General features: G+C 38.5%; 3 protein-coding genes across 16 annotated transcripts in view; 2 read left to right on the forward strand and 1 right to left on the reverse strand.

The window, feature by feature from the left end:
• Positions 1-4,866, forward strand: part of LOC139959409 (tRNA (guanine(26)-N(2))-dimethyltransferase-like) — a 40,622-nt gene extending 35,756 nt beyond the window's left edge. For 8 of the 9 annotated variants that reach the window (XM_071956997.1, XM_071956996.1, XM_071956998.1 and 5 more), the window contains exons 15-16: positions 2,111-2,210; positions 4,119-4,866. In XM_071956997.1, coding sequence (XP_071813098.1) covers positions 2,111-2,210; positions 4,119-4,193 — 175 coding nt within the window. In that variant the 3' untranslated portion in view covers positions 4,194-4,866. Of the gene's footprint in view, positions 1-2,110; positions 2,221-4,118 lie in introns of all 9 variants that reach the window. The other variant, XM_071956993.1, reaches the window with a different exon arrangement.
• Positions 4,867-10,704, reverse strand: LOC139959413 (large ribosomal subunit protein uL16-like). Its single transcript, XM_071957005.1, has 6 exons — positions 10,639-10,704; positions 10,450-10,482; positions 8,458-8,516; positions 6,995-7,241; positions 6,202-6,364; positions 4,867-5,101 (listed from the first exon to the last, which is right to left on the reverse strand). Exons 2-6 carry the CDS (start codon positions 10,470-10,472, stop codon positions 4,940-4,942), a joined length of 654 nt encoding a protein of 217 aa, XP_071813106.1. The 5' UTR covers positions 10,473-10,482; positions 10,639-10,704; the 3' UTR covers positions 4,867-4,939.
• LOC139959407 (sorting nexin-29-like) overlaps positions 10,697-27,546 on the forward strand; it is a 60,303-nt gene continuing 43,453 nt past the window's right edge. For 2 of the 6 annotated variants that reach the window (XM_071956985.1, XM_071956987.1), the window contains exons 1-3: positions 10,697-10,836; positions 20,994-21,209; positions 22,014-22,057. In XM_071956985.1, the coding sequence (XP_071813086.1) occupies positions 21,004-21,209; positions 22,014-22,057 (250 nt within the window). In that variant the 5' untranslated portion in view covers positions 10,697-10,836; positions 20,994-21,003. Of the gene's footprint in view, positions 10,837-20,993; positions 21,210-21,869; positions 21,914-22,013; positions 22,058-22,465; positions 22,634-22,866; positions 22,922-27,546 lie in introns of those variants that run through there. The other 4 variants (XM_071956986.1, XM_071956990.1, XM_071956988.1 and 1 more) reach the window with 4 other exon arrangements.

A 27,546-nucleotide genomic window follows, 5' to 3' on the forward strand; every position in this document is an offset into this window, starting at 1 on the left:
CTACAACATAATACTTGAGTTTGTAATGTCTTCATCATTAGCTACAACATAATACTTGAGTTTGTAATGTCTTCATCATTAGCTACAACATAATACTTGAGTTTGTAATGTCTTCATCATTAGCTACAACATAATACTTGAGTTTGTAATGTCTTCATCATTATCTACAACATAATACTTGAGTTTGTAATGTCTTCATCATTAGCTACAACACAATACTTGAGTTTGTAATGTCTTCATCATTATATACAACATACTTGAGTTTGTAATGTCTTCATCATTAGCTACAACATAATACTTGAGTTTGTAATGTCTTCATCATTAGCTACAATATAATACTTGAGTTTGTAATGTCTTCATCATTAGCTACAACATAATACTTGAGTTTGTAATGTCTTCATCATTAGCTACAACATAATACTTGAGTTTGTAATGTCTTCATCATCATCTACAACATAAAACTTGAGTTTGTAATGTCTTCATCATTATCTACAACATAATACTTGAGTTTGTAATGTCTTCATCATTAGCTACAACATAATACTTGAGTTTGTAATGTCTTCATCATTATATACAACATACTTGAGTTTGTAATGTCTTCATCATTAGCTACAACATAATACTTGAGTTTGTAATGTCTTCATCATTAGCTACAACATAATACTTGAGTTTGTAATGTCTTCATCATTAGCTACAACATAATACTTGAGTTTGTAATGTCTTCATCATTAGCTACAACATAATACTTGAGTTTGTAATGTCTTCATCATTAGCTACAACATAATACTTGAGTTTGTAATGTCTTCATCATTATCTACAACATAATACTTGAGTTTGTAATGTCTTCATCATTAGCTACAACACAATACTTGAGTTTGTAATGTCTTCATCATTATATACAACATACTTGAGTTTGTAATGTCTTCATCATTAGCTACAACATAATACTTGAGTTTGTAATGTCTTCATCATTAGCTACAATATAATACTTGAGTTTGTAATGTCTTCATCATTAGCTACAACATAATACTTGAGTTTGTAATGTCTTCATCATTAGCTACAACATAATACTTGAGTTTGTAATGTCTTCATCATTATCTACAACATAAAACTTGAGTTTGTAATGTCTTCATCATTATCTACAACATAATACTTGAGTTTGTAATGTCTTCATCATTAGCTACAACATAATACTTGAGTTTGTAATGTCTTCATCATTATATACAACATACTTGAGTTTGTAATGTCTTCATCATTAGCTACAACATAATACTTGAGTTTGTAATGTCTTCATCATTAGCTACAACATAATACTTGAGTTTGTAATGTCTTCATCATTAGCTACAACATAATACTTGAGTTTGTAATGTCTTCATCATTAGCTACAACATAATACTTGAGTTTGTAATGTCTTCATCATTATCTACAACATAATACTTGAGTTTGTAATGTCTTCATCATTAGCTACAACACAATACTTGAGTTTGTAATGTCTTCATCATTATATACAACATACTTGAGTTTGTAATGTCTTCATCATTAGCTACAACATAATACTTGAGTTTGTAATGTCTTCATCATTAGCTACAACATAATACTTGAGTTTGTAATGTCTTCATCATTATATACAACATACTTGAGTTTGTAATGTTTTCATCATTAGCTACAACATAATACTTGAGTTTGTAATGTCTTCATCATTAGCTACAACATAATACTTGAGTTTGTAATGTCTTCATCATTATCTACAACATAATACTTGAGTTTGTAATGTCTTCATCATTAGCTACAACATAATACTTGAGTTTGTAATGTCTTCATCATTAGCTACAACATAATACTTGAGTTTGTAATGTCTTAATCAGTATCTACAACATAATACTTGAGTTTGTAATGTCTTCATCATTATCTACAACATAATACTTGTTGAATATGCTAGAGTGTTATCTTGTAAACTCACATTCATTAGTGATATCATCTAAGTTTCTCAGAAGGTTCTGTCTACTATATGTCAGATTTCCACTGTGATGTGTCATTTGTTTGCAAATGTCTGCAATGTATCAAACTTATTGTTTTATAATCTTGTTTTAAATATCTATAAATATTGCAGTGCTCCTCAGGAATCTCTAAAAGAAAGGAAACACAGACGCCAAGGTAAAAGATCCAGGCAGGAGGATGGGAAACCAGAGACAGGAGCAGCAGAAGTGAAGGTAAATCACAGTGAGTTATCTTCCAGTCAACGCAGTACTTGTAAATAACGTTAGTCACTTTCTCTAGTCTTTGGAAGATTTTAGTTTTGTTTGGTTGGTGTGTTAGGCTAGCTCGTAAGATGTTTGTAAAATTTATATTCAGTGTGACTGAAGTTCACCACAATTTGTATTAACAAGAACCCAGAAAGCAGGAAAACCAGGATTCACTTGTAATAAGGTGTTGTATGAATTCATATTAAGGCATCACCTTTATAAATCCAGTAAACAACAGATCTGACATAATGCAATATCCACACGACAGATTAACTGTGGCTTAATTCAACTTGATACAAGGGGCATAGACTATCCTATGTGTTTGTTATCCATTCTTATTTGTATCATTAAGGTCAGTATGGGTTGGTGTAAGGAGAACAGGATCATGCAAGATAGTGGGCTATTAAAGATTATCCTACAGCACTTACCATTGTATCAAAGATTATCCTACAGCACTTACCATTGTATCAAAGACTATCCTACAGCACTTACCATTGTATCTAAGACTATCCTACAGCACTTACAATTGTATTAAAGGCTATCCTACAGCACTTACCATTGTATCAAAGATTATCCTACAGCACATACCATTGTATTAAAACTATCCTACAGCACTTACCATTGTATCTAAGACTATCCTACAGCACTTACAATTGTATTAAAGGCTATCCTACAGCACTTACCATTGTATCAAAGATTATCCTACAGCACATACCATTGTATTAAAACTATCCTACAGCACTTACCATTGTATCTAAGACTATCCTACAGCACTAACCATTGTATCTAAGACTATCCTACATCACTTACCATTGTATTAAAACTATCCTACAGCACTAACCATTGTATCTAAGACTATCCTGCAGCACTGACCATTGTATTAAAGACTATCCTACAGCACTTACCATTGTATTAAAGACTATCCTACAGCACTTACCATTGTATTAAAGACTATCCTACAGCACTTACCATTGTATCTAAGGCTATCCTACAGCACTTACCATTGTATTAAAGACTATCCTACAGCACTAAACATTGTATCTAAGACTATCCTACAGCACTTACCATTGTATCATCTGCTATCCTTTTATTTTTCTTTGTACATTTTGCAATTGACATTGGGTTATGAAACTGGAATTGTTTCTCATTTAGTTCAAATTATAGAACCAAATCCAGCTTTTTGGGTGAATAATGACCTCATCGCAGTTATTCTATCCATTCAGATTTAGTGAAAGCTTAATTCAAGAAACAGTTAATGCACCTGAAAACATTTCATCTTTGGAAGTATTACAAAAGTGTGGCTTTTCTGTTTAACTTGAGAAAGTTCATCTTCACAGCTGTGGTAGAGACTAGATAAGTAAAATTAAAAACTAAGCCCAACGTGCACTATGGTTCCTTGCTTAGTTGAATATTTAGGTGTTGTAAATCATCACACAATATCATATTTCTGCCCACTCGTACCAGCTTTTAACCAACTAATTTACTCCAAGTTTGGATACAATCAGATTAAAAGTTGTTGAGTCATGTCAATCATGCAATACATGTAAGTATTGGCCCCTCCCCAAAAAATTGGGCCCGAAAAAAAAATTGCACCTCAATGGTACCAAATATATATATTCCCTCTAAAAAACACCCAAAATGTTGGGCCCCACAAATTCGGTCAGCACTAGAAACGATAGGGTGCACCTTCTCACTATAATAGATCTACACAGCGTGTATGACAAATATCCATCACTCCATTTTTAAGTTGTCACAGACCCAAGCATTACAGACTCACCAACCTTACTGCATATGTTCCTTTGCTTCCAGCAAGGACCCAACAGCATTTTGGAAACCTAATTGCCTCAATTTTTTTTTTCTATCTGTTTCTGGCAGCCAAATGAGAAAGCCCTTAAGACCGACAGTTTACCAAGGCAACATCAAAACGGTTGTGAGAAAAGAGAAAGATGAAGAAAGCCATCTGCCTGCAGGTTGATAAGGGGAACCTTAAAAAGAGTGGAAATATCATGCACATAGCACAGTATCAGCCATCTGCCTGCAGGTTGATAAGGGGAACCTTAAAAAGAGTGGAAATATCATGCACATAGCACAGTATCAATACTGTCATGGTATGCTATAGGTTGGTAGGACTGCCTTCTGTTTCTGAAACGGAGAAAACTTCAGATTGTATGGAAGAACACCAAGAATGTTGGTGAAGCTAGTTTCGCAGAGGGAAGATAAAAACAGTAATGACCGATGGGTAGGAATGTCTGGAGCAGCACACACGTGAAACATTCAGTAAGAGGAACTTATTTAACACTAAAACCTCTATGAGACAAGCCATGCTTGACAATTAGGTTCTTGTTCTCATAAAGTTGCAAGCAGGTATCAACTACCAAGCATTCATATGAGATTAAAAGGTTCTCAGACTTTTGACAACTGATAAACTTTGACCTCTATAGAAAATGATGGTGTTCCTTTACTCACAAAGGTGGATATACCTTTCAATTTTGGAGGTCATAAGTACTTAAACCCATTGATAACAAGCTGTAATGTTGGTGTGATATAATCTATCACAAATGTCTACCCTCCTCTACCTTAAGACCATTAATACAATCAAAGAAGAATAAGAAAGGAAAGAGCATTTTTATTTTCTATTTCATTTATTGTGAACTCTTTAAAATGTTCACTGTTCTTTTCAAATATTTCTGTCTTGATCAATGCATCTTAGCCATCCTATCCTTCCACATCTGGAGAGGTCCATGTTTGGGGTGGTACTGCACAGTCACACCATCTGGCGTCAGGGTGCCATCAGCCCGCATCTGTTCGTACTCCTCCCAGGTCCATTTTGTGAAGCCCCACTTGTAGGACAAATGGATCTGTTGGGATATTAAAGATACAGAATGATGGAACCAGATAGCATAAATTGTAACTTTCAACCTTAGCAGATGATAACTTGACATCCTGTTGCTACTGTACAAATGATAACAATGATTTTAATATCCTCAAAACCATTGAAAATCATTTCTAATCAGTCCAGGTTTTGCCCCATACCACTTCCAACTTTTAAGAAGTTAAAGTTTACTCTTTAGACATCTGAGGCTTGTCAATTCAAGTGGCTGAACTACTTAGTCTAACACACAGACCATTGGTCAGAAGATCAGTGAGTCAGGTGCAACACAAAACTCAATAGGGAACTGAAGACTTATATGACTTCAAATAACATTTTTAATGCATTGCAAATTTGATGGTAATGTAATTCAAAATCCCAGGGTGCTCTGTGGCTTAAGGTCTCAATATGTGTTTGCTGATGAATTTCTGAAAACAAATTTCCAAAGTACATCCAATGTTTCATATTCTAAATGCACTGACAAGGTGGGTTTAAATGGGTCACAATTGAAAGAAACTGATTTCCTGTTGCCCTTATGAATGATTTACCTTAAAATCACTGCGACTGCACATGTCAGCATGTTCATTACAAAATTGTAAACAAAGTAGTCTACACATGCAAAGGAAAAAGTAAACATAGGCCTAACAGTCGAAAACAAAAAAAGAGAGATTTGATTGGCGCATGATTGGGCGGGGCTTGAAAATTTTGATTGAAGTTTGTAGAATCTACTGACTCTTTAATAAATCTGGCGAATTTTATTCAGCTCAACATTTTTAACGACAGATACCTCCATATAAATAAAGAATATTGATATGAAATTACATAGAATGGTGTCATTTTCACTGAAGTTCAAGTGCAGTAAGCTGGAATGTCAAAGCTTAAATTTGGCAAACTCACATTGAGACTTAAAATGAAGGTCAAAGAACACAATTATTACATTTTATAAAGACTATTAGTTTCAATGTTTTCAGCTCCAAGCCTTAATGAACAGTTGTTGATGGATATTTAACTGTCCCTGGTAGAAAAGTACTGTCACTTGGTTTGCAAATATGAACTGGCAGCTATCATTATAATACATATTAAACTAACCTTCTGGCGCCCAGGGAACTTGAACTTTGCACGCCTCAGTGCTTCAATGGTGTTAGCCTTGTTGCCTTCTTTTGTCCTCACTGACATGATGGTTTGACCAATGTGGACACGGGCAACTGTACCTTGGGGTTTTCCAAAAGCTCCCCTCATACCTGTCTGGAGCCTGAATGTAGAACAATGAATGTGATACTTCAGTAGTATAATGGTGATGATGTGATCCACCAAATAAGTTAACAATGTCTCGCCATTCACCTATAAATATAAGGTAGAAGATACCATACTAATAGAAGTAACAAACAAGCATAAGTCTTACACTGTGCTAATAGTCTAATCATAATTGCTAATAGCGCTAATAATAAAAAAGTAATAATATTATAATAATAATAAAAGAAATAATAATAATAAAAATAAATAAATAAATAAAAAAAATAAAAAAGTGCTAATAATAAAAAAAACAGTTTACAAAATGTTGGAAGTTTCCTAGCATGACAAGTTTGCTAATCTGGAAGGCCAAAACAACGGAACCCATTGCATTTATTAGGCTTTTGGTGCAACAATATTCCACAAAGGGCCTACGATAGTCATTTAAAGTGTGGAACGAAGGAATGGTTCCTCCTTACCTCTATACACCAAGAATTTGAAGAACAAAGAGACAGCAGAATGCACTAAGTTAAACATTATATTGTGAGTTGGTTTGTAGCTTTGCATCATTATTTATTATGCCACACCATATACTCTATGTAGTTATAATCAGTTACTTGCTTCTAGTCATATCTGTTTACCATATACCCACCTATCAGCTCCGGCACACGACAACATTTTGTTAATGCGGACGATGTGGAATGGGTGGAGACGTATCCTCAAGTGAAAAGCATCTTTACCCATCGTCTTCACCATGTACTTGTTAGCACAAATGCGACCTGCCTCCAGTGCCTCGGATGACAGCTGTTCCCATTCATCTGAGACAAGATGGATGCACAGAGGGAACTCATCTACACCAGCCCTCTTTCTCCCCAAGTCGAAGATTCGGATCTTAGGATCTGTAAGGAAACAAGACTTGAATTTACTAGAAGACTGCTCTTAATCACCACATATGGAAATAAACCAATTATTAACAATGCAATAGTAGGCTACAAATGTCATTTACGACTACCAACAACTGTTAACAGCACAGTCAAAAGAAGAAACCACATATATAGACTTGTTATGTCACACACAGACATTGCTTACTATAACAGCAAAGCAAGATTTAGGTAACTCTTAAAATTGTTTGACAAAGCATCCTTGATAATAGTGAATATAGGTCCAGGAAATGTGGTTCACTTGAGCAAATATTGTTAATATCAATATCTCATATGACATTAACCTGAGTCTATAAAAATATGGACACTTTCAAAACTCTGCCTGTTTCTGAAAATTTAGATCTGCATGTTTAGAGCACCTATACAGTAGTTCCAGCATATTGATACATCTGGATTCAGACTTTGACTATCCCTTACTGAGAAACAAAACCGAATAACTGTGTTAAACTTTAGCTTGAGTGGAAAAAGAGAAAAGTTAAATGCTGATTAGCTTTAGCTGTTACTACTGCATTTAAAAATTACTAAGTTTGCCATAATTTTCATCACTTCAAACATGTGAAAACAAAGTATCAATATAAAGCCACATCTGAGGTGGTCCACTGGAAATTGCCAAATTTTTCTTTTTCTTAGACAACCAAAATTACCAAATGCAAATCAATTTATCCTGTCACCTAGATATGAACTATTAGTTAGCCATGTTTAGTCTTCGCACCAACCATGACAATTAATGAACAAAGCTTTGGTCAAAGGAACTAAAACAATAAATGCTTAAATATAATTTTTTTAAACCTATAAAACCCTGTGCCCCATATCAACCAATATTTTCAAACATATTCTTCCATGTAGTAAATAGTTTGATGTATTTATAAACTGAAAATAACTTTACTTTCACAATATACTTCAGGCTACTTTTCAAAACAATACCTAAAATACTGGGATACGTCACAATAACAACAGCTTGTAACAGACACACTTCATAGCACAGACAGCCAAGTACATGCAGCAAGCTTTAGAAAATAACACAGTGACGTGTCCTCCTGAAACATCACATCTCAATAACATTGATGCACACGATAGTACTGAAATTACCAATTATGTACACACTTTTCAATGTCAACTAAAAATAAAATGTATCATCAGACCATATGGCAGAAATAGCAGTAAGACTTCTTACCTGGAACACCCCTGCAAAACCGAGACTTTGGATACGGCTTGTTTTTACAGTAACGATAGCTGCAAAAAATGAACAGTGGAGAAATAAAATCTCTACAAAAACTACACTATGACACTCACCAATTCAGGTTTAGCATACAATGGCTTTCAACATGCCAGAAAGTACTTTGATCTAAATCATGCTATAATGCAAAATTATTCAGAGGTCACCACATTCTATTAAACTACAATTAAATGATCTTCTCTTTCGTCAAGAGTTCCTACTTTGCAAGTTTCAAATTTGTTTTCCTTGGATAATTTGTTCCCAACATAGACCCCAACAGTTGCTTACCGAAAATCACAAGACAATGGCCGAAATGTTGACAAATCCATACAAAGGTTTTTAAGATCAGGGTTCACATTAGCCGCAGGATTGCTCGATTACCGCAACTTGATTTCAAAATTTGACGTAAAAAGTTTCCATTTTAACATCCCATAAATTTCTTGTCAGTCTTTCCTTCTACAAAATAATTGTGAGAATTTTGAGAATGCTATGCAGAGCTTGCAAAAAACACGTGCACTCAACAAACTATGCTTGGCTAAAATCCCCCAAATCTCTGACTACATGGTAGCCTAACACCACAATAAGTCAACATGGAAATCTAGCCTAACCATCTGTTTATTCTCGGAAATTGTGTAGCAGTTAGATGGCACTAAAATTTCTAACTGAATACTTTCGTCATTGCTGCTACATTCGACCACATGGTAGCCTAACAGCACACTAAGTCAATGGGGAAATCTTGCCTATTCCTCGGTTTGCAAAATAAAATTAACAACGCATAGCCTTGTTTATTGTGCATTGGATTAAAGGTTGTAACTTTGATTACTTTTCACCAGTATAGTATTTTCTTTTTTGGGTGGTGAGTGATTTTATCCACACATGAAAAATACATGACTAAAAGTATACAAGGTTCCCTTTTATTAATTGATTACAAAGTCTGGTACAAGCTTAGCAAACAGTGACCTTTTCAAAGGTTTCTAATGATGTCGGAGGGAGATGAAAGGCTGTAGAAGGGGTTACGCACTTGATGAGGAAATATTTTTGGGTTACGTAAAAACTTTGTATTCAAGATTTCCATATACTGTAGAAGCCTTCCCCAATTCTTTTAAAATCCCAATGAAACGATCGATCGTTCTGATATGTAATTCATGATATAACGATAACATCACGATAACATTGTGTACCAGTGAAATGCTATGCACACCATCACTATATTATGAACGGGTTGTGACAGCCGATATTAAGTTAGGCACTTTTCAATAGGCGTAATGGAAACAAATAACGATGGACTCCTCATATTTTGTGACGATAGGCGATGCTGCGGCCAATTTAGTGTTGCTGGTACTGTAAAACTAAAAGGTCGGCATCGATTAGGGATTATTTAATAAGATAGGCTTACATAATATTAATTCACTAAATTTAAAAAGGTTAACTAGGGATGTTTAGATCTTACATAAATACATTTGATGCCCCTGCAAAATTCAGTGAGCCATTTCAGATAGTTCACTCACCCTCATTTTTCAGGCTTACTGACTAGTACAGCTCCGAAACAGTGTAACTAACCAACTGGTTTGGCACAACTTAAAAAAGTTACATCATGTTAGTTACTAATAGTATCACATTATTCGTAGAATTACTGTAAAATACTGCCAGCGCATACTAATAGTATCAGCCTCACTTACTGTACAGTACTTAGTAACATCAGTTTTTTTAGAGTTTAGGTTAGGCTAGGCGTAACGTCTTTGGGTTAGGCGGTAAAGTTTGGGCACAAAATTATGATCAGGGACTATTTTGGTGATATGACTTATATATCAAACTAAATCTTCAACCGGACTTAGTTAGAAAGCTTAACCTAGTTGTAAACCATGGCTATAGAAGTCCAGATTAAGGACAACACTCAAGGCCTACACACCAACGTTTACACATCATAAGGACAAATGACGAACTACCTACCATCTTGCTGGACGGCGGCCCATCTTGAATGATCTGTAAAATGACACGAAAAAGGCAAAGTTACCTTAGATTAAGACCAATGTGTCTTTCTCAAACTTATAAATATTATTTATGAGACAATATAGTGTAATCTTTACCACAAAAGGCGATGGAGAAAGATTTTTTTGCTGTGTAATGCAAGTTACTTACAGGACTGTTGCAATCCACAACGAAAGAGGCTGTGTCAAAGGTCAAACGAGATTACTGTACATCAGGTAAACACAAGATCAACTAAGTTACTCCCTCTAGATAACTTGACTTGGTTGTGTTGTCAAGCTGCTACGCACACTGAACGTAAAGAGGAGTGAGAGGATTTGTCGGCTGGATGTCCTAGCTTTTTAAATTCCAGTAAGTTGTCAGTTTGCGAGGAAGAGAACCTTGTGGCTTGTCTAACGACTTCTCAATCTATTCCAAACTATCATGCTACTTGTAAAATGTTAGGCCTAGCCGAACGCTACAGTATGCCTAGCAATTAGTGCAAGTAGTAGCCTATACATTGATTCAGGCCTGGTTGGCATAATACTGGGTTAATTCTAGGCCTAACTCCTTACTGTAGTTTAGTTTAGTTTAGTAGAAAAAAGGATCAGGAGGGACACTTAAGTCCCCATCAAGGACCCTATAAAGAGAGGGAAAAAACTGAAGACACAAACACTCAGACCCGATTACAATGCTTAAAGTGCTTGTCCAAAGCATTCTTAAACCCATTGACACTACTTGCAAGTACAACTTTCTCAGGCAAACTATTCCACTCATTCACAACCCTATTTGAAAAAAAGTTATGCCGAATATTAATCCTACTATGCGACTTTTGAAGTTTAAGACAATGACCTCTAGTACAACAACTGTTTGCAAACATGAAAAAGTCGGTAAAGGATAAATTGTCGAAACTATACACAATCTTGAAAACCTGGATCAAGTCCCCACGTAACCTCCTAAGCTCCAGTGTGGTGAGATTCAACAGTTGTAACCGCCTATAATAAGGAACCCTCTTTAAGGAACTAATCATCCTAGTAGTCCTCCTCTGGACCTTTTCAAGTACTTCCTTATCCTTAGCAAAATAAGGGTTCCAAGCCTGCACAGCATACTCCAGATGAGGCCTAACCAACTGCTTATAAAGCCTAACTACGATGTCCTCTTTCAGAAAACTAAAGTTCCTCTTGATCATACCTAAAACCCTGTTACCTCTTTTAGCAGCTTCAAGACAATGTTTAGAAGGTTGCAGAGACGAGTCAATGTAGATACCTAGGTCTCTTTCAACAGAGACCTGTAACTCCACACCATTTAGATTGTATGTAAACTTTTGGTTACTACTACCAATGTGCATTACCTTACATTTATCAATATTAAAAAGCATTTGCCACCCCTGAGACCAGGAAAAAATCTTATCTAATTCCGCTTGAAATTTCTCAGATTCGCTTTTGGAAGAGACCTCAGAATACAATTTGGTGTCATCAGCAAACTTCTTAGCTGTACACAAAATATCTCCGTCAATGTCATTTATATAGGCAACAAACAACAGGGGACCTAATACAGACCCTTGTGGAACCCCACTAGTAACGTTCTGCCAAGAAGAAGCACAGCCATTAATTACCACCCTCTGTTCCCTATTACCAAGCCAATTCCCGATCCAAGACAGTAAATTCCCTATGACACCCATGCTCTTCAGCCTAAGTAAAAGACGCTGGTGGGGAACTTTGTCAAAGGCCTTCTGGAAATCCAGGAACACAACATCTACAGACCCTCTGCCTATTTAGTGAGCTTGTTACATCTTCCATAAACTCAAGGATATTAGTGAGACAAGACCTTTTTTGACAAAAGCCATGTTGAGACTCTCTGATCAAAGACTGACTGCTGAAGTGACAGACCAAAGACTTTTTAACAATAGACTCCATGACCTTACAAACTACACTAGTGAGACTAACAGGCCTATAATTACAGGGCTTAGTCTTATCACCCTTCTTGAAAATTGGGGTAATATTAGCACATCTCCAGTCCCTAGGAACATAACCTTCATCCATAAATTTACTAAAAATCAACGAGAGTGGAACGCAGAAATGGTGTGCAAAAGTCTTCAACAAATACGGATGGATTGCATCCGGTCCAGAAGCTTTAGAAACATTTAGACGAAGCAGCTCCTGTAAGACAACGTCATCCGAAAATAAGACCGTATCCAGTTTAGGCCTATCACTGCCCCCCTGAAAATCTGGAATACTACTCGTATCCTCCCTTGTGAAAACCGACACAAAATAGTCGTTCAAAAGATCTGCAAGATCCTGACTATCAGTAACTATCTTATCAGCCTGTGGTGCCCTAAGAGAAACAATTGCATCTTTAACTTTCTGCTTTGACCTGACATAAGAAAAGATGGCCTTTGGGTTATCCTTAATTTTTAGGGCAATGCTTTTTTCGAAATTCAATTTAGCATCAGAGACTAAGCATTCTACCTTCAGCTGATGAATTTTAAACTTGGCCAAAAGCAAAACAAATCCAAGACTGAGAAGCACTCATATCTCTAAACAAATTTATCCAATCTGTACCCTTTAGTAAAGTATCAATTGCCTCTGTATCTGATCTCGAAAAATCAGGGACTTTTTCCTTGCTAACAGAATTTACGACCTTGCAAACAACATCAAAAGCTAGTATATCATGATCACTAGTTCCTAGTTTTCCTAGACCGGTCAAATCAACAACATTGCTTGGATTAGAACTCAAAGCAAGATCCAGGATGTTATCCCCCCCTAGTAGCGAAAGTAACATGTTGATGTAACAAGCAATCTTGCACAACATCTAGAAAATTACTACCTTTCCTACTACTAGAACCATCTATCCAATTAATGTCAGGAAAATTAAAGTCGCCCATTATAACAACATCACCTTTAGCAGCCTTTCTAATTGAATCAAACAGCACGACATCATTATCATTGCTGCTGTTAGGAGATCAGTAAACAACACCCACAGTGATAACGTCCCTGGACCTCTTGGAGTTGTTTGTGGACATCTCGCACCAGACAGAATTAACAAAAGACCCTTGCAACTGAGATTTCTCAACACTTACAATGTCATCCCTAACATACAGTAAAACTCCCCCACCAACCCCATTATGAGTATCCCTTCTGTCCTGACGATACACAACATACCCCGGGTGAGAAACCTCAGCACTATCAATGTCCTCCCTTAACCAAGATTCGGTGATACCAAACACATCCGGTTTCAGATCCTCGAGAAGCACAGTAAATTCAGCAAAATTTTTATGAATACTTCTAGCATTGGTAAAGACAATCTTCAGCTTATCCCTGAAACTATGTACCTTAGCATGCCTCCTAAAGTTAGAACTATGACTATCACTTTTCTTGCTCTCAAAACGCCTATAATCGCCTCCACTAGGAACATAATCCTTATCCAAACTAATTCCTGACTTCATCGCCCCCCAATTTAGTTTAAACAAATGTAACGACACAGATGCAGAGATGAGTAGTACGAAAACAAAACTTAAAGAAGTTGTGAGCTTGAAGCCTGAATGACCAAATTGAGTCAGTAATGTAAAGTAGTTTGTAACTAGTAGTAGCAGGTTGGCTCATAATTGACACATTTAAGGATTTGATCAACGATATCTATCAAGGAAAAATCCAAATCACTCGACTGTATGTGTTTTTCATATTGTGTAGTTCCTTAGAAATGTTATGATCTCAAAATATTTCAGGTTCTGTGCTTATGCACCGTACAGTTGAGCAGAATTTGACCACATAGATCTTCGTCATTTTATTGACAAATATGTAAGTAATTTCTTGCACACGGGTCATTTTGGAGAGAAAATAACTGTAGCTTCGTACTTTTTGGTGAAATTTGGCTCTTCCTGTAGGTTTTCATGGTGAAATCGTGTATTTCTTAGGGTGTCCGAACTTTGCAGTGTTCCGAACTTCGCAATACTGACTATACTACTAGTAGTACTACATGGCTAGTCAACTTATGAGACTGGCTGTCAGCAAAAATTATTTAGGCTGTTTGGCCCGGTTTCAGTTGTTTTCGGCTTACTGTACTTTCCGCTGAAAAATTTCTTGTGCTTTCGACTTACATACTATATTTTCTTCAATTTTAGGATACTAAATTCAGGATGATGAAAATAACATGAGAAAATATCAAAGATGGTCGACTGAGTTCATGTCAGGAAATTTAAGCTGCTTATAATTTGCAGGAGGCATAGGGTGTATGCAATTAGGAATTAGTTAAAGAAGTACGAAGCGGTCGGCGTAAAAGGGCAAAGGGAGGCCCGAGTAATGAAGTATTAAGTATCTAATAAAGTATTAAAACTGCAGTTCCGCGTAATGATGGTTTTTAAAGAGGTTATGAAATGGAAAAAAAATTCTTTATCATCGTATTCTGTACACTCGTCGCTTTCCATTGATATCCAATTTGTGTCAAATGAAGGCTTGCATCCTAGAAGAATAAACGAACAAAAATTCAAGGGTAATAAAAACTTTCAAAAAATTGTTGTATTTATACGGTAATGCGTCGTGACATCAGTTGAGGAACTCAGCTCACTTCCAGGATGCTCTGTTTACATTCTTACGTCTGAGAACACACAACATAACACTGTTGCAGTGCTCTGTAGTAATTGAGATTTGGTGTTTAGGGTTTTGTGTTTACGTAAATCTCATAACTGTTAAATATGCCGAGTCGATGTGTGGTTGACAGGTTGCTACAACACAATTAAAGACAGATTTCACCTGCACGCTTTACCAAAAGATGACAGAAATCGAAGAATTTGAACACAACTCGTTCAAAACACTACACATACACAACGTTACGAGTGCATGTGGGCCTAAACTATTGCCAAATTACTTGTTAAGGAGACCATAGCATAGGCCTCCTTAATGCAGCAAATGAAGATTTTTTTTTATTGGTTACCTAATATTTTAAACAAAACTTAAAGCCAGTTGGTTGTAGAACAATCAATACTAGATCTGCAAATTTTCTTTTGTGGTAAAACTGGCGTTGTGTTATGGTTTTACGTAACAGTTACAATTACACGGGCTATAGCCTGTTATTCAACGTCTATTAGTTAGGTCTAGACCCCATGTTACCACTTCTAGTACTATAGGGTTACACTGTACAGAATGTCACATTTTCCTTGCACTGTAAGTAACAACATTCTAGAAGCTTCGCTACGAAGTTAAGTAGCAGGATCATCGACATTTGAGATAATTTAAATCATATTATGGTCTTAATAACTGTGGTTTTGTTTATGCTCAACGGACCAGTTTCGATGCAGGATAGTCCAACCGATCTGCTTGGGGACTTCGATCGGCAGCGACACGTCTGGGCCACCGGGATCGTTTTACAATTCTTCTGCAAGGGACTCAATTGATAGCGAAAAACACCGATATCTTCATCACCCTCGAAAACTATTTCCTCATCTTCTTCAAGAAAATCATTTTGTCAAAGCTTGTTGAAGTTTCCGAGAGATGAAGTCCCATTTCCTCGGAATCGAAAGATTCGGGAGAAGACATTTTCAATTGATGAGGAGAGTGTTGTGGTTACATGTACTGTAGTAAACTGTATGACGTCGTATCGGTAAAAAGTGGGGAGTCGGCTTTGGCTGAAATGGTTCCTTTAATGATGTCATATGAACTGTGGTGGGCAGCTTTGAATTTTTTTTATTAGTGGCAGCTCGGGAGGTCTCTAGGGAATACTTTGACAGCGAATTTCTGGCGTTTGAAGCCGTATTTATGGAAAGTTGTGCATGGGTGGTGTTGTAGTGATGTAGATAAACAATTCCAAGACATGTAAACCCACTAAATGGCGGTATCTTTTTCATTTTTGATGCCATATCGAAAACTACAACCAAATAAGGTGGCGCTGTTTGTAAAACTAAAATGAAACTTGTGCTTACAGCCTAGGCTGCAACCTAAGCTCTATCCTAATAATCTAGTCTCGGAGCCAGATTTTATCCTGCTACAGTCAAATTCTATCTTCTCCATCCTCCTAAATTATTTCAATGTGCCTAATCATTTCAGTAAGCCATTCTGTACCTCCAAAACACCCCGGTACTTTACGCTGACAAAACGTTGTTTTCCGCTGACAAATTGTGTGTGCGGAAAGCACCGTTTTGTTTCAGCGGAAAGTACCGTGTGTGGAGAACTACTTAGGTAGTCTGACCACTGACATGACATCAAATGGAGGACATGTCTGGAGGCATTGTGAGCCAGGTTGGGCCTCTGGGACAACTGCATTTGTATTCATTATTAATTGACCCTTAATCCTAGGTCCCCCATACATATTTTCCTGGCTCCTGCCCAGGGCTGTACCCCTCCACTTCATGAGGCCTAGATACATGACAGGGGCGTAGCCAGGATTTCAAAAGTTGTAGGCACGACCATCTGAGCGGAGCGCCACCATCGGTTGGTGTGGAGTGTACAAGAAAATTTTTGGTTTTACAAACCCCCAGATGGCCGGAAACAGCCCTTCCCGAGTGTTCATTCTGGTTCCCTGGCCTCTTGCTAACTTGAGACACCTCATTCAATATCACTTTTAAACCCCAAAAACAAACAAGTTAAAATAGTACGTACTTCAATACTACATAATGTATTTAAAATTAGCAAGGTACATGTACAGAGTAGTCTTATTTTTCAACTTCTGATACTTGTAGATACAAAGATAGTCCAGAAATGTCTTTGATATAGCCAGTAATTGTCTTTGATACAACTGTAGCTAGTAAATGTTTATCGAAAAGGCTGTTTTGGAACTTGGAATGCCGATCGTGACAACAACAGGCAACAAAGTGCTGCAGCTCTATAAAGTCTGTTAACCAAAGATAGGCTTATATATTTGACTGTGGAATGTTTCTCAACTGAAATATCTGCGAAAACGGGTTCTTAACTAGATGTTAAAAAACTGACAAGATCGGATCCTAGTCTTATTCGGCGGGTAGAGTGTTGAATGAAACGGCACGCGATAGAGATTACAGCCAAGATGACAGAAGAATGGGTCACCTAATTTAGCCATATTCTTGCTACGTTCATTTCAATAGTTTTTTCTGTCTAGACTCTTAAACTCGTCCAGCAAGCTTATGGATTTGAATTATGGGTGTTTAATAAAAAAATAATAACTTGGCCAAAAAAAGTGTAGGCCCGGGCCTACAGTGCTACATATGGCTATGCCCCTGTAGGCCCGGGCCTACAGTGCTGAATACTGGCTACGCCCCTGCATGATAAGATGACATGGGTTGCTAGTCATGAACCATGTTTCAAACCTTGTGGGAAATCCTGCAAATTACCTAATTCATGTTAATTAGTTCTACGACAATATATTTAGAGAATAAATGCAATTTTTCAATTAAGTTAAAGTGAAGTTGCAAAGATATTAACTGTAAAGAAATTGTACACTTGTGTGGAGTACTGTAGGCCTTTGTACTGTACATTTATGCAGAAGCCAGTACAGTTAACACGCAAGTAAACTTTGTGTGCTGTATGATTGGGGTCTTTCCGTGTCAAATCACAGATGGCTGAACATTGCTACAAGCTCTCTAGAAATAACCATCCTCCTTGCATGATAAGAGCACCATAAAATAAGCATACAGTACTTTTACACAGGCTTTTGAGTCCTGGTTTTGTATTTCGAGGTCCGTCCTTAATAGTAATATGCATGTTTCAAGGTCATTGTCAATATACTTTCTAGTTTAGATACTTATAATTAAAAGACATTAATACTGTAACATGGATGTCAATCAATACAAATGTACATCAATACATACTAGGGTGAGTTTGTATTTAAGCAAAAACATATACCTATATACTGGACATTACTCTCCATCAACAACAACCAGGGTTGACTAAAAGTAAAAGTTACTTGACAAACTTTCTAAAATAAACAGCTGACAGATTGACTTCTTCTGTCATAAAATTCAAATTAACTAAATTATACTATTCTAATGTGACACTGACGAATACCTGGTATTACCAGGTACTGTATATCAGGAATTTTCGCAGAACCGCTACTTCCAGCATTAAATGTACTACCAAACTCTAGCATGAACCTATGGACACTAGCCTAGCCAAATGTATTTGCAGTTTTAAGACAACGATTTTCCCATCTCTGTTTTTTTCTTTTGCCGCAGCTTATTTAAAGATTTGATTAAAATGAAAAATAAAGTATGAAAAATCAGAGTTGTTTACGTGTCTTTCATTTCAAGCTGGACCCTATTAAAAGTATTATAAACTCACACCATTATCTAACACCAGCCATTGGAATGTTTCTCATTCTACATTACTATCATACTATATTACACTATTTAATGGTTTCTTATGAAAATCATTGTATTGGAATCTCATAGGCCTTAGTTTTCATTCCTCGATCCCTTTCACCTCGTCTCAAACCAACCACAAGAAAAATGGGCCTACATGATCTACTGAATGTAATCAGCACTGTACTGTGTGTAGTACTAGCACAGGTATGTGTATCCTGCCTAAGCAGTAACAGCACTGTACTGTGTGTAGTACTAGCACAGGTATGTGTATCCTGCCTAAACAGTAACAGCACTGTACTGTGTGTAGTACTAGCACAGGTATGTGTATCCTGCCTAAACAGTAACAGCACTGTACTGTGTGTAGTACTAGCACAGGTATGTGTATCCTGCCTAAACAGTAACAGCACTGTACTGTGTGTAGTACTAGCACAGGTATGTGTATCCTGCCTAAACAGGAACAGCACTGTACTGTGTGTAGTACTAGCACAGGTATGTGTATCCTGCCTAAACAGTAACAGCACTGTACTTTGTGTAGTACTAGCACAGGTATGTGTACCCTGCCTAAACAGGAACAGCACTGTACTGTGTGTAGTACTAGCACAGGTATGTGTACCCTGCCTAAACAGGAACAGCACTGTACTGTGTGTAGTACTAGCACAGGTATGTGTATCCTGCCTAAACAGTAACAGCACTGTACTGTGTGTAGTACTAGCACAGGTATGTGTACCCTGCCTAAACAGGAACAGCACTGTACTGTGTGTAGTACTAGCACAGGTACTGTATGTGTATCCTGCCTAAACAGGATAGTAATGTGCGGAATCGGTTTAAGAACGACTACACCAGGTAAAGTTAAAATGTACTACAAATGTTGTGTGCAGGGTATTCATATTGCAGAAGACAGTGCTACTGCTATTTACAATAAACAGGTATGAATATACGTATTGCGCAAATTAGTTTCTGCCCAAAATAATTTGTTAGAGCATTTGATAAACTATGTGAGTGAAAAGGAACTCGACAGAACCATTTGGCGGGAATCTGTGCTTGCGGCCAGAGTGCATGAAGAATAAGAAACATTGAATCTGCTTCGGAAGTTTTTTCCCGAAATTCAGCAAACACGTTTTGAGATCTTAAAGTATAACACAGGAAATCATTGTAAAACTTGTGTTTTTATTGTCTGGGTAATACATAATAAACTTCAAAACTCAGTTAACCTGAAGCAAAATTGTATTAACAAATTGTGCCATGTTTGGTGATAAATTACTCCTAAAGTATATGCTGAATTTCGGAAACAAACTTCCGAAGCAGATTCAATGTTTCTTATTCTTAATGCACTCTGGCCAGGTGGGTTTAATGGAGAAAAGCTGTCGCAATCGAAAGAAAGAAATTTAATAGCGAAAAATTCAAAAATATTTCAAGAATATTTGGCAGTTTTATGTTATTTTAACTCCACAATAAATGTTGGATTACCCTACCATGTTGAATTACTCTTTCTATGAGGTAAGTTCTATAGGTTTTCTCTAATAGGAGGGTAGTGGGAGGTTCAACTGCTGAGAAATAGGACCTCACAAATCAAGTAAATGCAAAATGACACTTGGTCAGCAAATTTCAAACGGTCATACTGTTAATCTGACAATTTAGAAGCAAATTTTCAAAGTGTGCTCTTTTCATGACCAGTCTTCTAATCATACAAGGAGGGTTGTAACATTTGGAGGTTGAACTACAAACTTCTCCAAACTGATGATTTGATATGGAATGACCCATTCCCTAAACACCAAACATTTAGTGTTCAACTGGTACTTCCAGTAAAGACTTGGTCATTTATTGGTCAACTGGCACTTCCAGTAAAGACTTGGTCATTTATTGGTCAACTGGCACTTCCAGTACTTCTGGTACTTCTAGTACAGACTTGGTCACTATCCTCTCATAGCTGGATAGCTCAGTTACTGGAGAACAATATTTGTAATCATGCTTGAGCCCACTGCTACAAATTATGTTCTAACCAAAAATGTGTTGGATCTCATCAAACTCACTTAAATCCTCCGCTTAAATTGTTTCCTCATGGTGACATTGAATTCTACTACTTTTGCTACAATAAAGAATTCCAAATTCTTTAGATTAGTGATCATGTAAAGCTGAATGTTGTACTTTTTATGGACAGCTGTGGTTAAGAAAAGACCTGACATTATACAAATGCAAATAGCAAGTAACTACTTCTTGATTCTGAATGGAGTTGTTGACATTATTTTATTTTGGTTTTCCACAGATGAAGCAAGATGCTTAAGCAAACTGCAGACATCGATCGTCAGAATCTTTTAGACCGATTGTTAGATGCTGTGAAACAATGTCAGGTCAGGTTTGGGGGTAAAAGTGAGTTAGCCACCGACCAGGATAGCAGAGTATCATGTTTGTGTGCCCAATTTGAGATCATACTTTCTCATGGCTTGAAGAAATCCTCAGCAAATCCTTTAAGTGCTTTGAAGTAAGTGTTCGCCCTCCATTGGCATAGAATGTGGTTCACATGACAACAAGCATCCTACAAGGACCACATCTAAATAACTCATAACCTCTTAACCTACAGAACTAGAGATGTGGTCCTATGAAAGTATGTAACTAGTCTTTGACAGCTAACTATTGTCTATATCATCATGGAGGTAATGATATCATGGACAGGAAGCTTTGTAGTAGTATTCTGTGTTGTCATCAGGCACTTGTTATTGAAGCATATCCATTTGGATGAAATTTGATCCATGATGTCATTTTTGGTAGGTTGTGGCAATATACATGTATATGAAGATGAGGCTGCATGGCAAATACATGGCATAAAGTTTCAATTTTCAAGTTTTGCTAAGTAGGTAAGGTGTTTATTTATTAAATCAAAACAAACACCTTCTTTGGTGACTGATGAGGCCTTACAATGCCAATCAATCAGTTTGCTTCAGTGGTTGACAAATAGATAATAGTGAAGTAAGGCTTTAGGTTTACAGTTTGTTATTGTAGTGATGAAGATGGATGTAAGCTTGAAGCAATTTGTGGGTAACTAACAGAACTTACCTTCAATTGCAGTAACCGTTTATCTTTGAGTGCAGGTTCATTAAAAACTACCAGTTTTTTCCCTTCAAATATCAACATTTTCTTCCAGACAAATGACAGGGCTTCCTATGATCCCTGGAGACCAAGATGTAGGTGAGTGGATACAGTTATGATTCAGGTCATTAATTAGTCAGCTAATTATGTAGATCAGTTAAGAACATTTACTGTTAGTTTAACTAGTAGACACTTCCAGACAAATGACAGGGCTTCCTATGATCCCTGGAGACCAAGATGTAGGTGAGTGGATACAGTTATGATTCAGGTCATTAATTAGTCAGCTAATTATGTAGATCAGTTAAGAACATTTACTGTTAGTTTAACTAGTAGACACTTCCAGACAAATGACAGGGCTTCCTATAATCCCTGGAGACCAAGAGGTAGGTGAGTGGATACAGTTATGATTTAGGTCATTAATTAGTCAGCTAATTATGTAGATCAGTTAAGAACATTTACTGTTAGTTTAACTAGTAGACACTTCCAGACAAATGACAGGGCTTCCTATGATCCCTGGAGACCAAGATGTAGGTGAGTGGATACAGTTATGATTCAGGTCATTAATTAGTCAGCTAATTATGTAGATCAGTTAAGAACATTTACTGTTAGTTTAACTAGTAGACACTTCCAGACAAATGACAGGGCTTCCTATGATCCCTGGAGACCAAGATGTAGGTGAGTGGATACAGTTATGATTTAGGTCATTAATTAGTCAGCTAATTATGTAGATCAGTTAAGAACATTTACTGTTAGTTTAACTAGTAGACACTTCCAGACAAATGACAGGGCTTCCTATGATCCCTGGAGACCAAGATGTAGGTGAGTGGATACAGTTATGATTTAGGTCATTAATTAGTCAGCTAATTATGTAGATCAGTTAAGAACATTTACTGTTAGTTTAACTAGTAGACACTTCCAGACAAATGACAGGGCTTCTTATAATCCCTGGAGACCAAGATGTAGGTGAGTGGATACAGTTATGATTCAGGTCATTAATTAGTCAGCTAATTATGTAGATCAGTTAAGAACATTTACTGTTAGTTTAACTAGTAGACACTTCCAGACAAATGACAGGGCTTCCTATAATCCCTGGAGACCAAGATGTAGGTGAGTGGATACAGTTATGATTTAGGTCATTAATTAGTCAGCTAATTATTCATTAATTAGTCAGCTAATTATGTAGATCAGCTGCTGAAGCTAATACCTATGTGTAGCTGTTGTAATTCTGCGGATGTTAATTTTCACAATCCATCTACTGTAGTATTTATATAATATATATTGCAATGTACTGTCAAGTTATTAGAATGAAAACCAATGTTCCTACTTACTCTAAGATATTAGAGTGGAAATACACCTTTAGCGCCTGACTTTGGACTACCATGATTTAATTTGGGCGGTAAATCTGCTTGCTCATCAAAACAACTCCATCCATTATTATAGAATAATTATACAATATCTAATAACTCAATCAAAAAAACTCTCTTAACTTGATTTAAACAACAGTTCAAGCACAATTTGTCCATGACAAATATGCATTTTAAATCTGTTTTCAAGGTTGTGAGATCAATGATAAAGACATGGTCATTACTTCACCCATATCAAGGTATTGAAACAGGGAAAGGATATATTTCTTTGAGCAGTTTTATCCATGATAGAAGCATGAAAAAGGAAAGCAAGAACATAATTTTTCCTAAATAATAAACACAGGAAAAAGTTGATTTTTTATGCTTAATGGAGAAACTGTAAAGTTGTTTGTTTTTATCTAAAAATGGAGGCTTTAAACTTGTTTCCCAGAGCCCTATCATGTAAAGTTATTTGTTTTTATCTATAGATGGAGGCTTCCCAGAGCCCTATCATGTGACTGTTGAGTTCATATTTTGACAATTTGACAGCACAGTAGAGAACACTGTTTGTCTTTACATAGGTTTTATTATAGCACACTAACTATATTTGGATTGATGTGAAGTCCTTGGAGGATTGAGACAATATGATATGTGTCTAGCCTTGCCTTGTGTTAAGTAACACTATAGGGTGTTTGATGCCACACATATTGCCTTGGCTTATGTTAAGTAACACTATGGGGTGTTTGAAGCCAAACATACATGTACATGTAACATGCCTTTAGAAAACTGGTAGGGGTGACTTATATATGAATGTACAGTATTTGAGTGATAACATCAGGTCAAGTTCCTTTAGCTTGCAATACACCCCTCCCCCTCCTTCCATGTCCCTACACACACCTAACAATACACCCTTCCATCTTCCATGCCCCTTCATACACATTACACCCCTCCCCTCCTTCCATACCCCTACACACACTTTGAAATTACACCCCTCCATCTTCCATGCCCCTACACACACATTACACCCCTCACATCCTTCCATGCCCCTACACACACCTTGCAATACACCCCTCCATCTTCCATGCCCCTACACACACATTACACCCCTCCCCTCCTTCCATGCCCCTACACACACCTTGCAATACACCCCTCCATCTTCCATGCCCTACACACACATTACACCCCTCCCATCCTTCCATGCCACTACACACACCTTGCAATACACCCTCCATCTTCCATGCCCCTACATAGACATTACATCCCTCCCCTCCTTCCATGCCCCTACACACACCTTGCAATACACCCCTCCATCTTCCATGCCCCTACACACACGTTACGACCCTCCCATCCTTCCATGCCCCTACACACACCTTGCAATACACCCCTCCATCTTCCATGCCCTACACACACATTACACCCCTCCCATCCTTCCATGCCACTACACACACCTTGCAATACACCTCTCCATCTTCCATGCCCCTACATAGACATTACATCCCTCCCCTCCTTCCATGCCCCTACACACACCTTGCAATACACCCCTCCATCTTCCATGCCCCTACACACACATTACGACCCTCCCATCCTTCCATGCCCCCTACACACACCTTGCAATACACCCCTTCATCTTCCATGCCCCTACACACACATTACGCCCCTCCCATCCTTCCATCTCCCTACACACACCTAACAATACACCCCTCCATCTTCCATGCCCCTACATAGACATTACATCCCTCCCCTCCTTCCATGCCCCTACACACACCTTGCAATACACCCCTCCATCTTCCATGCCCCTACATACACATTACACCCCTCCCATCCTTCCATGCCCCTACACACACCTAACAAATATGTCCTTCCATCTTCCATTCCCCCACATACACATTACACCCCTCCCATCCTTCCATGCCCCTACACACACCTTGCAATACACCCCTCCATCTTCCATGCCCCTACCCCTCCATCTTTTATACCCCTACACACACATTACACCCCTCCCATCCTTCCATGCCCCTACACACACCTAACAATGTGCCCTTCCATCTTCTATGCTCCTACATACACATTACACCCCTCCCCTCCTTCCATGCCCCTACACACACCTTGAATACACCCCTCCATCTTCCATGCCCCTACACACACATTACACCCCTCCCATCCTTCCATGTCCCTACACACAACTAACAATACACCCCTCCATCTTCCATGCCCCTACATACACATTACATCCCTCCCCTCCTTCCATGCCCCTACACACACCTTGCAATACACCCCTCCATCTTCCATGCCCCTACACACACAGTACACCCCTCCCATCCTTCCATGTCCCTTAACACACCTAACAATACACCCCTCCATCTTCCATGCCCCTACATACACATTACACCCCTCCCCTCCTTCCATGCCCCTACACACACCTTGCAATACACCCCTCCATCTTCCATGCCCCTACACACATTACACCCCTCCCATCCTTCCATTACCCTACACACGCCTAACAATATGCCCTTAAATTTTCCATGCCCCTGCATACACATTACACCCCTCCCCTCCTTCCATGCCCCTACACACACCTAACAATACACCCCTCCATCTTCCATGCCCTTACATACACATTACACCCCTCCCCTCCTTCCATGCCCCTACACACACCTTGCAATACATTCTTTCCCTCCATCTTCCATACCCCTACACAACATTACACCCCTCCCTTCCTTCCATGCCCTTACACACACATTACACCCCTCCCATCCTTCCTTGTCCCTACACACACCGAACAGTACACCCTTCCATCTTCCATGCCCCTACATACAAATTACACCCCTCCCCTCCTTCCATGCCCCTACACACACCTTGCAATACACCCCTCCATCTTCCATGTCCCTACACATACATTACACCCCTCCAATCCTTCCATGCCCCTACACACACCGAACAATACACCCCTCCATCTTCCATGCCCCTACATACAAATTACACCCCTCTCCTCCTTCCATGCCCCTACACACACCTTGCAATACACCCCTCCATCTTCCATGCCCCTACACACATTACACCCCTCCCATCCTTCCATACCCCTACACACGCCTAACAATACACCCTTAAATTTTCCATGCCCCTACATACACATTACACCCCTCCCCTCCTTCCATGCCCCTACACACACCTAACAATACACCCCTCCATCTTCCATGCCCTTACATACACATTACACCCCTCCCGCCCCTACACACACCTTGCAATACATTCTTTCCCTCCATCTTCCATACCCCTACACAACATTACACCCCTCCCTTCCTTCCATGCCCTTACACACACATTACACCCCTCCCATCCTTCCTTGTCCCTACACACACCTAACAATACACCCTTCCATCTTCCATGCCCCTACATACAAATTACACCCCTCCCCTCCTTCCATGCCCCTACACACACCTTGCAATACACCCCTCCATCTTCCATGCCCCTACACATACATTAAACCCCTCCAATCCTTCCATGTCCCTACACACAACTAACAATACACCCCTCCAGCTTCCATGCCCCTACATACACATTACACCCCTCCCCTCCTTCCATGCCCCTACACACACCTTGCAATACACCCCTCCATCTTCCATGCCCCTACACACACAGTACACCCCTCCCATCCTTCCATGTCCCTTAACACACCTAACAATACACCCCTCCATCTTCCATGCCCCTACATACACATTACACCCCTCCCCTCCTTCCATGCCCCTACACACACCTTGCAATTCACCCCTCCATCTTCCATGCCCCTACACACACATTACACCCCTCCCATCCTTCCATGCCCCTACACATGCCTAACAATACGCCCTTAAATTTTCCATGCCCCTACATACACATTACACCCCTCCCCTACTTCCATGCCCCTACACACACCTAACAATACACCCCTCCATCTTCCATGCCCCTACATACACATTACACCCCTCCCCTCCTTCCATGCCCTTACACACACATTACACCCCTCCCATCCTTCCTTGTCCCTACACACACCGAACAATACACCCTTCCATCTTCCATGCCCCTACATACAAATTACACCCCTCCCCTCCTTCCATGCCCCTACACACACCTTGCAATACACCCCTCCATCTTCCATGCCCCTACACATACATTACACCCCTCCCATCCTTCCATGTCTCTACACACACCTAACAATACACCCCTCCATCTTCCATGCCCCTACACACACATTAAACCCCTCCCATCCTTCCATGCCCCTACACACACCTTGCAATATATCCTTTCCCTTCATCTTCCATGCCCCTACACAAACATTACACCCCTCCCCTCCTTCCATGCCCCTCCACACACATTACACCCCTCCCCTCCTTCCATGCCCCTACACACACC

The sequence above is a fragment of the Apostichopus japonicus genome, chromosome 19 (genome assembly GCF_037975245.1).
Source record: "Apostichopus japonicus isolate 1M-3 chromosome 19, ASM3797524v1, whole genome shotgun sequence".
NCBI classification, from domain to species: Eukaryota; Metazoa; Echinodermata; class Holothuroidea; order Aspidochirotida; family Stichopodidae; genus Apostichopus; species Apostichopus japonicus.

What these genes read in the sequence shown, in the direction of transcription:
- LOC139959413 (XM_071957005.1), bottom strand. Translation starts at nt 10,472, where the DNA reads ATGGGCCGCCGTCCAGCAAGATG. An exon ending in GTTTTGCAGGGGTGTTCCAG is followed by an intron (nt 7,242 to 8,457) that starts GTAAGAAGTCTT and finishes GTTTCCTTACAG; the next exon opens with ATCCTAAGATCCGAATCTTC. An exon ending in TCGTGTGCCGGAGCTGATAG is followed by an intron (nt 6,365 to 6,994) that starts GTGGGTATATGG and finishes TTCTACATTCAG; the next exon opens with GCTCCAGACAGGTATGAGGG.